This window comes from Paralichthys olivaceus, chromosome 12 (assembly GCF_024713975.1).
Source record: "Paralichthys olivaceus isolate ysfri-2021 chromosome 12, ASM2471397v2, whole genome shotgun sequence".
Lineage (NCBI taxonomy): Eukaryota > Metazoa > Chordata > Actinopteri > Pleuronectiformes > Paralichthyidae > Paralichthys > Paralichthys olivaceus.
Genome location: NC_091104.1, coordinates 15,313,051 through 15,326,051, shown reverse-complemented (window position 1 = coordinate 15,326,051; position 13,001 = coordinate 15,313,051). Strand labels below are relative to the sequence as shown.

The following is a 13,001-nucleotide window of genomic DNA, read 5'->3' as shown; positions in this document are numbered from 1 at the left end:
GTCCTAAGTTTAATCATGACTCAGAGAAATGATTTACACCACGTTTTAATACACATTGAGCTATTGACTTGGTGTCCTCATTCCAGTCTTTAGCTTGTCAGAAGACTTGTTTAAACTGCTGTTTTCTAAAAAGCAAGTTCAGTCTATTTCCTGCCTCCCCTCTTTCTTTTCCTCTGGGACTTTAGTGGACCCACTTGCCCACTTGTGCCTCCCGTTCAGGGACATTTACAGGATCCTCTGGTCTTCATATCGTCGTCAGAGCTCTGATCCTGAAGTCCATTAGATCCTTACACGATTTCAAACTGGAAGACAAATGAAACTGCTGAGCCAAACACCTTAATCTCCATATATCTCATACATTTTGTTCCTATATCTATAAGTACAGATTTATACAGACCATCTAAGCACACACTTACTAGAAGCTGTTTTTGAAGTGACCCCTAAGGTGGCTCATCGTGATGAAAGGATGCTGGAGAATTTGTCCTGGGGTAATTCTGTCAAACTGATTTATCTTCAGCATCTGTGTCAGTAGATCGATAAAGCACTCCAGGTCCCAGAATTCAGCGTGGACGTCTTCTCCCCAGAATGGATTATGAGTCGCCTTTAACAAGAAGAGAAAAAAAACATTGTTTGTTACATGTCCTTGTGTTTGGATTATGAAATCAATTTCTATTTTTTTCAAAAGTCATGTTGTGCTGTTATAAATTCATCCAGGCTGTTGATCACAAATGAGAATTGAAACTATTCCCTGAAATGAAGAATTGTTTAATTGAGATATTGGATGACAAAAGGGGAAAGAAACACAGACTGTAGGAAAGTCACTATAATTAGTGAGCTACAAGCACAGCAAAGTGGTGGTAAACTAATTTCTTACCATAAATCTGCTTTCCATCCAGTATTTTGGCCAGAACCAGTATGGAGTGACGTCTCTTTCATGCTCTGGCTTTGTATGCATAATGTGCCTCATCTGTAGAGAAAACACAATGTTGTGAGAGTGAGTTAACTTCAAGTTAACAAACTCATCAGTGTTGATCAGGTACATCAGGTGCACTTATATTACTGAGACATATGGATGAAGTGTCTGTAGTTTGTCTCATTAATAAAATAGTAGAAATGAGTGAACTTCGAATGGAAACTCTCTCTATTCTAGTCAAGTGTGTAACAATTTATAAATACAAATGATATCACAGAGAAAATGGGCCTGTTTGTTGTGTTTTCAGTGCAGTACGTGTGATACTGACCAAATCAGTCTCATTCCAGGCAGGGAACAGCGGTCTGCCCATAGACAGCTCAGCAACAATGCAGCCTAGAGACCATATGTCGATGGCCTCGTTGAAAGGAGCTCTCTGCAGAATCTCAGGAGATCTTAGAAGAAGAAACAGAAATATATTACTACAGGTCTTGATTCATTTATTACAGCAAACACAGCTGTCCCATGTATACAGATGTGCTGTTGGTTACTTACCTGTAACGCAAGGTCTGGAAGATCTGTCCTATATATTCCTCAGGATTGTTGCAGGCTAAGCCAAAGTCAATGATTTTAACTTTCAGTGGCTGCCTGACAGGATCCACCAACATAATGTTTTCTGGCTTCAAATCTGAATGGATGATCCCTGCCCTTTTCAGAAAGTCCAAGGATGTAGCCAGCTGAAATCATGAATAACATGATAACAATCATGAACTACAGAGTTCCTTTCATCAGCAAAAACTATGAAAACATGTATTCATTGATGGCAGCAAAAACAGAAACAACTGAGTATTAGTCAGATATTCCAAAGTCGTACACTCAACTATAGGAACAGATTAATAGAATTGTTGGTGATAGACCTAGCACTAGTGATTGTGCATACGATGATTGGAAGAACTGAAGGAGTCCATGTATCCACCACAAGTCACCACCTCTAGTCTTTAAGGACATTATTTAACCTAACTTTATTATTATCATTATTTCAATAAAAAACTGTAACAGACGCAATTTAGTTCACCCTTCACCAAATCAGTCAGTATAAGAACTGTTGAAAAAACAAACCTGCTGCAGAATAGGGCGAATCTGCTTCAGCTGAAGGTGCTGACCTGGGCTGGAGTGCATGAATTCCTGCAGATCTATTTCCAGGTACTCAAACACAAGACAGTAATGTCCCTTGTAGGTGAATGAGTCATTCAATCTGACGATGTTGAACCAGTCTGAGTTTAGCTCCTTCATGGTTTTAAGGGTGGCCTCCTCTTTCCTCATAAACTGACTTTTTTCTATCCTTCTCGGTATTTTTAAAGCCACCATTTCATTGTTGGTCACATCCCTGCATTTGATGACCACTCCATAGGTACCACAGCCCAGGAATTTCTGCACCTCGTAATGTGTAGTGGAGGAGGACATCAGGTCTCCCATGTGGATATCTATCTTGTTTCGATACATGGTGACAGAACAATTCTCCTGTTAAATTTCTCACACCTGTCAGGAGAATAGGAAAGAAGGGATTTGGACTCAAAGCCACGTATGCTCTGACACGGCCAGTTCCCATGTATGTAGCAGAAAGGTTCAAAGAAACTTCAACAAGCTATTTCTCGAACTCCTAACCATCCCACTCCTTTAATGTTGAATTAGATCAAAGTCACATTTGTGTTGGTTATTGTCTATAATGTTTTTATATAAACATTTGCCAACCATCATGATTTAAAGAGTAGGGGGCGTTAATTCACCTTGACGTTGGTTGCCACCTCCCAATAAAACAAACAAAGAAGAAAAAGTAGCTCATGACGTGTCACCATGGGCTGTATGTAAAACCAGAAACACAAAACACAGGACTCCACATAAACTCAGTCTGTGTTAAGGGTCTAACTTAAAACCTGTTGAAATATTAACTGTAGAAGTTATAGTTATTGATTGCTTGGATAACGAAGGATTCATCAAATAATGAGAATATTATCAAAAATAATAATCTGAAAATTAATTGTTACATTAAGGAACGACTTGAAAAAATATATGAAATTGATTAATTGATTTAAAAAACAATTGCTTGACTAACTCATTTTGCCAAATGAAAAACACAAATAGACCCAGGACAATAACTGGTAATGTAAATTTCTCCATGGATGAAGAAACATGTTGATCCCTGCAATTATTGTTTCTTTACATTTCCTTGTGTCACTACAGGAAACCTGAACATTAACTTCTCTTTTTTTTTAAGAAGCAGATATTCTCTGGTCCCCCTCTTTCCATAAACACCAGTGACAGTGTACAATTTATTCTGTTTGTCATTCTCATCAATTAACAATCTGACTCTCACTTTGGGAAAAAAAAATCAACCTTGGTATGTAAAAATAAAAGCCATAATATTGCTCAGAGAATTTTTATATGTGTCTGATGCTTGATGTGTTGTTAATTCTCATGTTGCCAGTAGTACAACATAACTCAGTGTGGATGTGAATTGATTTAAACCGCTTATTTAATTATTTGCGTCAGTTTTTACTTTTTTGTCATGTAACCGTCTGGGGGGGTTTATTTTAAAAATCCAACTTTGTCTGTTGGTACCTGGCAAAGCTCCAGTTATTGGGGTTGGAAAATCCAGCCTCATTCCTGGCTTCCCTGCTGTGAATATATGAGGGCTTTTATTTTGTTAAATGTAAATGACAGAGTGAACAGTATATATTCGGTCCGTCTGTTTGTCTTTGTTGTGATGCGAACTGCTCAATGCTAACTGCATGCAATGCTGCAGTTGTTGAAATAATATACTATACAAAAAGACAGATATACACAAAATAGCAAATTTATGCAAATAAAAATAGATACTTTTCGAAATGATATTACTACATTTGTTAGAATTGTAATAATGACAACAAAACATGACAACTGGCTTTCGAATAAATCTATTTTAATGTCAAATCCAGCCAATATAAATCAATGCCCAGTGATGATCATCAGATGCTGTGTCACTGTCCCTCCCCCCTGTAAAGCTGAGTCAGTCACTCCTCCTCCGTGTCCATGGACTCTGGCTGCCCTGCGGCCTGCAGCTCTGCCTCATACTGCTTCCTCAGGCCTTTCAGATACATGCGCAGGCTGTCTGGGTCCAGTCTGGAGTTCCTGGCAGCCTGCAGGAGGCGGGTGGCCAGGTGGTACACAGCTCTCTGCCTCTGTGTTTCTGGATCACTATGATGTTTGGCCTGAAAGATTAATGACACACGCCTAGGGTCCAGCACTTCTCTGATATTAACCAGGATTATTTATGGAACAAATAAAACAAGAGGTCTATCTGTCAAAGACTAGTTTCTCTTAAATTAAAGTGGTAAAAGAGGTAAAGTGTGATGTATGGAAACATACCAAGAGCTGCTGGCTGACATTCGAGGCAATTATCTTTGCCTCTTGGATTAAATCTGAAGGGAGGGCAGTCATTTCTGCTGCTCTCAGACCTAGAAAGGCAAAGACAAGCTCTTTTACTTTTTAATTACCAATTTCAACAGATTTGCACTTTGATTTCAACAACTCTGTACCATAGTGTCTTTCCTCGGAGCATCCCCGACTCAGCAGGTACGTGTACACGACACTCTCATCGCTACTGTCAACACTGCGCGTGTGCTGAACCTCCATGTGCTGGTTCTCCACGTTTGGGTAAAGAGACTCCAGTTGACACAGCTCAAGAAAGTGTGTGGCAAAAAGGGTGAACGCCTGCAAATAGCACACGCCTTGAAGAATAAAACACAGGGCAACGTGCACTAGTCCTGTATTTCTGCTTTACTGTTGACCTAAGAGGTGTTCCACATCAGATAATAACACGTTCAATGATTGATTTAAACAGCAGGCGTCTAATTTGTTTTTTTTTTGTCCTGGAGAGAGGAGTGGCTACATGACAACAATGGCAGAAACTTTACCTTGAGACTGAGGAGGAACTCACACACTGAGTGACAGATCCCAATGCCCTCCTCTGCACTGGTACCACGTCCCAACTCATCTATGATGATCAGGGACCTGTCACTTACATTGTGGATGATGTAAGAGATCTTTGGGGAGGAATAGTACATTCAATGATAATTCAAGATTTCTTATATATATATATATATATATATATATATATATATAGAGAGAGAGAGAGATGTAATGAAAGAAAGACACATACTTCCTTCATTTCCAACATGAAGGTGGAAGAGTTAGTTTCAAAATCATCGTCGACACCAATTCTGGTAAAAATCTGATCAGCAACACGAAAAGAGGCGTAGTCAGCCGGCACAAAAGAGCCTGGAATAATGATGCAAGGAGATTTACTCAAAAAGCTAAGTAAACATTTGTTTTCTTTGTGACGCTGAAAGGTTTGCTGCTGACCTATCTGAGCCATGATCTGACACAGCGCCACTTGCTTGAGGTAGGTGGACTTGCCGCTCATGTTAGGTCCAGTGATGATGACAAAGTTGCTGCCCTCGGAGATGTAGCTATTGTTCGATACAGGCTGCTGTCCAGCCATTCGCTCCAGTATGGGGTGACGACCCTGCTTTATGGCCAGAGTGTCTGTGAACTCTGGACGCACTGGCAGACACAACAGAAAAAAACAAAACACGAAAATCAATCAAAATATACCTTGATTTATTAGTTGGTTTTTTTTTGTGATTAAAAAAGCTTACCTATATAGATATATACTGTGACACTAATTACTTTGCTGGTTACAATACATATCAAATTACAGTATCTGCTTTCAAATATATAATTCAATTCTTAACTAAGAGGTGTATCACAGTATAATAACAACAGAGAGATGAGTGTGCAGTGTTTAAATCCTGCTCCCTCATCTGCTAGGAAGAGTTGTCAGCGCACTATTGCACAATTATGTAACAAGGGTGATCTGAGTACAAGCTGGCAGCGATGGAAGGGGGCAGGCAGTCAGCACGTGTCTATGGAGAGATGCTTTCAGACAGCTGAGGGCCAGCGCCCCACCCACGTGGCTGATCGGGCTGGTGCTGTCCACAACCAGCACACAAAAAAAAGGAGCCAGAGGAGCGGCCAGCTCTGCAGAGACCTTTCTGGCTGTCATGTGTGATGTTGGCTGGGTACGGCTTGATGTGCACACAGTACTCCCCCAGTCAACAGATCACACCTTAATGTTAATTTCACGGTTTGACTGACTTGGTGATGGCCAGAAGCAAATCTTGGTTTTTACCATAGTCTGAGATGGTGCATGCGTTAGCCAGTGACAGCAGCATGTCCAGCATGGAGACAGCATCAGAGAGCTTGTACAGGCAGTGGATGTGCTCGTGGATGGTGCTCAGCAGTTGACATATCACCCTGTATGCAGGGAGGTGAGGGAAGGAGAAAAAAAAACAACACAGAGATTATGGCAAACATAGAGCACCCTCTGGTGGACAAAAAGAAGTTTAAGAACTGATCAAGACCGGCTTCTCAAGATGAAAACTTAATAGAAAGAGATTTTACCAATATTTAATGAATGAGCTGACTAATTGATTTTTTTGGTCTTTGTCAACCAAGAAATTACTTTGGTGGATTATATTTATAATCTGTCATTTCTGTGAAATGGTCGTCACATCTCTGGCAACAGAAAAACACTCAAATATACTTTGAATATTATTAGGCTCCACATTTGAATACCTTTGCATAATCACATCCATCTATGGCGAGAAAATAATACCGCACAAATAATTTAACAGACTAACCCAACTAATCAATTATTCAAAGTAATACTGCGATTACGCAGCTAAGAAATTGTGTTATTGCACACACAGTGTAATGTGTAAGGTACATCACTGTGCATGTTTGTGAGTCACAGGATCATGATCTCCTCACACATAAGAGATGTGAAAGATCTCCCTCAGGGCCTCATCGCAGCGGTCGTTCATCTTCATCAGGTCTGCAGTTGTGAAGCAGTAGTTGTTCTTCTGTTTGGTTACCTGAGGCGACAAGTGTAGAAACACTCTTCACTCTATGATTCAAAGACTATGATCACTTTCTGGGAAATTTAGCTTCATTCATTCAAAGCCGCTGATCAGTTTTCTTTGTTATTGTGTTGGTCTGTGATCTTTGTGTGTCTCTACTGGACCTCACCTTGATAAACTCTGGAGGCAGATTCCCTCCAGGTAGGACCACACCTTCAAGCTTCATCTGGATGAAAAATCCTCGAGCTGTGCTGAAGCTGGTTCGCATTGGAAAGCCGTATTTCTCCCCCATTTGGTTCACAAGCCCTGTGGAACACTATGATATTTAATATTTTTCCATCACTGAAAAGACAAACATATCTGCTTGAGCACCAAAACTATTACCGGCAATGTCGTCCACTATCTCAGTGTAAGCTCTGCGGGCAATGTCGAGGAACTCGTTGACATTGGGGCGCACGGCGTAACACTTCTGAGTGCGCATGTTGAGACTCCCCTTCAGGTAGGTTGTGTCGTCATTAATCACTGTCTTGATCTGTTCTAGGATCAAGTCAAACCTGAGGTGGACACAAACAGAAATACACAGTGAAGACTTTCACTGTGAGGACAGTTCCAAATTAGTTATTTTACTTCACAGGCAGAAGGTTCAGTACCTGGTGTCTTCCAGTGAGGTGCTGTATGCTTTAAGTAGAGCTGTGGTGCAGTTCTTCAACACCATCTGAGAGGAGTTAGCATTCTTGTATTGTAAACAGCTTCTTTTCTTATTTCATAAATGACAGTAGGTATGATTTTGAACTGATGTCATGTACACCAACAGATACAGACCCTTAACCTTGGCACCAGATCCAATGTGTGTTTCAGCTGAATGACATGTGTGATCTTTGCTTCAGCAACTTGAACCTGCAGAAACCCAGATTAGATACTGTGAAGTGTGCAAAAAGAAAAAGACAGAACAATATTCCAAGTGTGCGCAATTTGTTCCTTTTTGTTAGTTCAGCATTTTAAAGTACATGCAAATGAATTCACTCATTCACCTCAGGACATTCCACTGCAATGAAACCACCCTCTGCAGTCATGACTAATTCAAATGCTGCACCTACCGTTTCCTGCTTTGGGATTTGGACGAGAACCGAGAGCAGCTGGTCAATATCAAGGAAATGACCAATGGCTGGAGGGTGTAAAAGAACAGATATTCAAATTCCTGGTCATGCATTCACGTAACAATATTTAATGTGTGACTGAAAAGTGTTTGTGCTTCTTCTCGACCATTTTTCAGGCCAAAGAAGAGATCCTCGTCCTGTAGCAGCTCGTGTACAGCGTCCAGTCGTATGTTAATGGTGTCCACATCGACCAGAGGCTCCAGAATGTTGGAGCGTAATCTTCGAGCACCACCAGGGGTTTTTGTGTGGTTAAGTACTCCTAAAAGAGAATGTTCACTCCTGTACACAGAGAAGCAGCGACAGAGGTGGACTGAATTTATCAATCATTACACAGACACTACTTATAAGTACAATTCTCTCACGGTCCTGCCATTGCTTTTCATCTTACCTGTGGTCTCTGTTATTGACCACCAACTCCAAGTTAGTGGCAGATGCTGAGTCTATCATGGTTGTCTGCTCACTCCCTTTAAAGCTCACTTTAAGAGACTTGGCAGCATAGACAGAGTTCTGGATGAACTCTAAGTATTTCAGCAAAGCAGCTGCAGCTGCCAGACAATAATATCTGGGAAAAAATCAAAACGATAAAAAAAAGTATAATGCCACAGTATAACTATTTATATGCATTACTGTAAACAGCGGCGTACTTAGCCTGGACTTCCATGAGAACGGTGCCAAATTCTGGAGCGCACAGCTGCTGAATGTACTCCAGTCCTTTTCTCTCATTAAAATACTTCCTCTGGATCGCAGTGAAAGCTACACACTGACAGAAAATGAATGAGACATATTACTTCACACCAAAGACACACTATGTCAACAGATGGCATACACGTTAACCAGGTAACAGTCATTTGATGTAAGAATAAATGGGTATAATGGGTATTTGTGTGAAAGAATGGTGTTTTACTGATAACAGCTATTCTGGTTTGGTACCGGGAAGTTCTCAGTGATGAGTTTGAACAGCTTGGTCCCTTTCCCCTTCTCACTCGCTGTGTCTGGCATCAGTATCTCCAGAGGCACCAAGATGTGAATCTTGGTTATGACCTTTGAAAAACAGAAATACATGACTGCGATGTGAATTTCCTGTGCGTCAGAGTCCGTTCTGAGCGCTGTGGGATTATGTAGTGTAGTGGTTTATTATATAATATAATGAATGGGTTACCTTGGCATACGTCCCAGTGTCTGCAAACTGACAAAGTACGAGCTCTGGACATTTCAAGTTGAGACTGGCCATGCCGATCTCCCCCCTGGCTAAACCACGCCCTTCAACAACTGCTACAATCACAGAGGCAGCAGAGGCTGCAGTCGCAGAGGAGCAACTTGTTGCTGTGTAAAAAAGGAGAGAAAACTGAATGAGAAACTCTGCCTCAGCTAATTATTCACCTTACTTCACACATATTAAAAATAAAGTACCAGTGTGATCAGTAAGGGGTGTCTGTGCAGGATGTGTGCCTGCAGCCCCAGGGGTCCTTCTCAGTCTGGGGGTTCCTACATGGCTGCGGAAGGAGGAGCTGTCCGAAGTGGTTGCAAAGACTGATGGATTTATCCCCCCTGATGTGAAGCCATGATGAAACTGACCTGTGTTGACAGGAAATACAAGGAGAGGGCATTTGTCATTAATTATAACTGCAGTGCCCTGACCAGAGACAAGTCCAACAGTCGAACAAATGTGTCCCTGCTATCGTTCTATGATCCATTGAAAGAAAAGACTCTGATAATTTGATATCTGAAATGAAATGACTGTTTGTCTCTATATGTCAGCCCTGGGATGCTCTGACAACATGTCCAGGGTGAACCCCCCCACTCTCACCCAAGGTCAGCTGGGATTAGCTCCAGCCCCCATGTGACCCTGAAAGGACAAGTGGTTGAATGGATAGATACCTTAAGTTTTATTGTTTATTAGAGAACTCATACACAATTACAGCATAAACTAGGGCTGGGCAGCAAAATAATCTATACATTTCACCAATAGCAATAAAAAGCATATATGGATATATTGTTTATACATCGTGTAAACACAGTGAGGAGGTAGAACACATATTGGTCTACATCTGGTTGGTGAACTGTTCTGCTGTATATTAAATGTGTTTCTCATTCTCTGAAAATAATGGAGGGTTTAAAACCACAACCTTTATTCAGGAGCAAACATTAGTTTTTTTTAAACTTAACAGATATAATAATTTGACATGAGTAATTAGAAACATCGACTGATATGAAATGTTCTGATCTTAATGTAATTGTTGGCCTCATTGCATTTGGGATTTGGCTCCATCCCTGCAGGAGACAGTTTCATGCTAATGTTAGCTACCTGCTAACTCCTCCATCACTTTACCTGGGCCGGTCGGAGGTAGTGTGGGTCTGTGGTTGGGACTCGAACTTCCTCTATCTAAGCTCTGACGGGATGAACCGGGTGAACCGGAGGAGGTGGAGCGGGGACCGTGTGAGGTGGTTTCGTTCAGTCCGCCTCTGTCCGCCGCGAACGCCGTGCAGGTTGGTCCGCTATCTGAGGCGTCGCCGCCGGTTGTCACCTCCTCTGTGCTGCTGCGAATCATTTTACAAACGGGTCAATGGAGGAAACTCGTCCCGCTCATTGGTTTATCTGTTAAAGTCACTAAATACCAAGACCAACAAAGAAGAAGTTCTTCTGTTAGCTTAGCATCAACTAGTCTAACTAGTCTAACCTTCCCGCCGCCAGCAGGTGTCGCTGCGCACGTTTATCATCATTAGCTCGTTAGCAAAGTTAGACTCACTGGGTCACATGACATGGAAGCTACTTCAGAAAATAAATGATTATTTTTCCATTCAAATATTAATATAAAACAGAAGAAACTCTCAAATCAAACACAAAAACATGTGGTCTTTTTCTCAAAAGTAGTCAAACTATTTAGCATTGATTTGGGGTCACTGGGTCACATGACAACTGCTGACTCTTGATAATACATATTAATATAAAACAAAAAAAGCACTAACATCCAATATAGATAAAACACACAACAAAACACTAGGACTGTACCTTCATCCCATCTGCCACAGGTTTGTCAATAGCATGCACCAAGTTATTGTGTTTCTTTATGTGTTATTGTGTCTAACCCTCTGTGTTGATAGTGTTGAATTTATGATTTGCTGTCGTGTTTGTGATCTTTTTCTGTGTTTCCTTATTTGTTGTCGTGTTTTGTGATGTGTCGTTCTTTTCCATTTAGTTTTCTTGTTGTGATTATGCGAATTGTGTCACATTTCCAGAATCTTCTGTTGTGCTTCCTTTATAAGTAGAATTTTGTTGTGATTTGCACTTCTGGGCCACTGTACTAAACAGTTGATATTTCTTTTAAAGTAGATCGTATTCTGAAGAAAGATGATTAATATATATTAAATATGATCTTATCTTTTGGGTCCATGTCACGTCTACCCAGGTGTTTTGAGGCCATGCTTTTATTCTGAAAAAGAAACCACACCGGAACTCCACTCTCTTAAGTTCCTGTTTAGACCAACATGGCGGCGGACGCGAATGAAAATGAGTATTTCGTGCGAGAAATCGAGAAGAACGACGGCTGTGCCCTGAAAGTGAAGCAGTGCTACCTGGGGGATGTCGGCTGTGTGGTTTGGGACGCAGCCATTGTTCTCGCCAAATATTTAGAGACGAAACAGTTTCACGATCCGTCCAGAGGAGTGGACGTGTGGGCCGGCAGGAGGCTGCTGGAGCTGGGAGCTGGGACCGGAGTGGTGGGTCTGATGGCAGCAACACTGGGGTGAGAGGAGGACCGGTCAGTGTGTAAAGCTACATATTCATCTGCTTGTATTGATTTGCAGATATTCTTTTAACCGATCACAATCGATAACAGACAGATCATGATTCCCACAGAGCTCAGGTGACTGTGACAGACCTGGAGGACTTGCAGAACCTCCTGAGAATGAACATCCAGGAAAACCAGGCGCTCATCAGCAGCGGATCCATAACCGCCAAGGTACTGAAATGGTTTGTACTTAAGTTTCCTATTTTATATTCTGTTACCTGTGCATTCATACGGGTACATCCAAGCTGCACGTTCAACTTATTGTGAGACATAAAATGGCAAATGTATGATTTCCCTCCTCCTTATAGGGGTGAAGATGTGTCTGACTTTTTGCCTCCTCCACATTATGTCCTCATGGCAGATTGCATCTATTACGAGCAGGTATTCTATTATTATTCTATTTTCTGACTCTGCAAAATTTCACCATCATTATCACCATTCGAAAGAAAGAACAAACTGTAAGTGTTATGCTGTTTGGTTTTTCCTCTGTGTGACTCATCACTTGTTTCTCCATAGTCGATTGTTCCACTGGTGGAGACCTTGAGGCTTCTCTCCGGACCAGAGACCTGCATCATTTGCTGCTATGAGCAGCGCACCGAGGGCGTCAACCCAAAAGTGGAAAGGCAGTTTTTTGAGGTGAGCTGCAAACTGTGTATTTTCAATTTGTCCCTTTGATGAAGTTGTCACATAGTGAGTCCCTGTTTTCTTTTGCGTCACCTTCTAGTCGCTGAAACAACACTTCAGCTTTGAGGAGATCCCTTCAGACAAACAAGACCCAGAGTTCAGCAGTCCAGACATCCACATCCTGCACATCCGGAAAAAAGTCTGAATATTGTCTGGTGACGTTTGTGTGTGGGTGGACTTTTCTGTGTGTCTTCATTTCTACATTATTTTTTTAATCATTAAATATTTTTAATATATCAGTAAATGCTGTCCTGGTTTGTGATTGGAGTAAAAGTGTAGTTGCAAGACTGTGAAGGCACAGTAGATGGCAGCCATGTGGCCCATGTGCAAACAGACGTGTCAGACAGGCTGATTGTCTTTAATAAAAATGAGTTGTTTAAGCTGGAGAAGGATGGATGGGTCTCTACTCCTTGATTCAGAGTCAACACCTCAATTAACTGCACTGGACTCAAACAATCATGACTGAGCTTGAGCACTTCCATTTTTCTGTTGTGCACAATTT

At 41.3% G+C, this 13,001-nt stretch overlaps 3 protein-coding genes across 3 annotated transcripts; 1 reads left to right on the top strand and 2 right to left on the bottom strand.

Moving 5' to 3' along the window:
• Nucleotides 1-29: 29 nt before the first annotated feature.
• LOC109627908 (homeodomain-interacting protein kinase 2-like) lies at nucleotides 30-2,540 on the bottom strand. The gene is made up of 6 exons (XM_020084730.2): nucleotides 2,030-2,540; nucleotides 1,466-1,647; nucleotides 1,242-1,365; nucleotides 875-967; nucleotides 417-601; nucleotides 30-302 (listed from the first exon to the last, which is right to left on the bottom strand). The coding sequence occupies exons 1-6, from the start codon at nucleotides 2,411-2,413 to the stop codon at nucleotides 245-247; spliced, it is 1,026 nt and encodes a 341-aa protein (XP_019940289.1). The 5' UTR covers nucleotides 2,414-2,540; the 3' UTR covers nucleotides 30-244.
• A 1,312-nt stretch (nucleotides 2,541-3,852) lies between these two features.
• On the bottom strand, nucleotides 3,853-10,725 carry msh4 (mutS homolog 4). The gene is made up of 20 exons (XM_020084624.2): nucleotides 10,357-10,725; nucleotides 9,438-9,602; nucleotides 9,187-9,350; nucleotides 8,958-9,068; nucleotides 8,672-8,787; nucleotides 8,416-8,589; nucleotides 8,134-8,306; nucleotides 7,968-8,035; nucleotides 7,693-7,767; nucleotides 7,521-7,585; nucleotides 7,255-7,424; nucleotides 7,040-7,176; nucleotides 6,782-6,885; nucleotides 6,141-6,265; nucleotides 5,312-5,512; nucleotides 5,109-5,227; nucleotides 4,864-4,992; nucleotides 4,486-4,660; nucleotides 4,316-4,404; nucleotides 3,853-4,158 (listed from the first exon to the last, which is right to left on the bottom strand). The coding sequence occupies exons 1-20, from the start codon at nucleotides 10,574-10,576 to the stop codon at nucleotides 3,961-3,963; spliced, it is 2,778 nt and encodes a 925-aa protein (XP_019940183.2). The 5' UTR covers nucleotides 10,577-10,725; the 3' UTR covers nucleotides 3,853-3,960.
• A 714-nt stretch (nucleotides 10,726-11,439) lies between these two features.
• vcpkmt (valosin containing protein lysine (K) methyltransferase) lies at nucleotides 11,440-12,743 on the top strand. The gene is made up of 5 exons (XM_020084799.2): nucleotides 11,440-11,770; nucleotides 11,884-11,997; nucleotides 12,124-12,196; nucleotides 12,332-12,451; nucleotides 12,540-12,743. The coding sequence occupies exons 1-5, from the start codon at nucleotides 11,514-11,516 to the stop codon at nucleotides 12,642-12,644; spliced, it is 669 nt and encodes a 222-aa protein (XP_019940358.1). The 5' UTR covers nucleotides 11,440-11,513; the 3' UTR covers nucleotides 12,645-12,743.
• The last annotated feature ends 258 nt before the right edge of the window (nucleotides 12,744-13,001 follow it).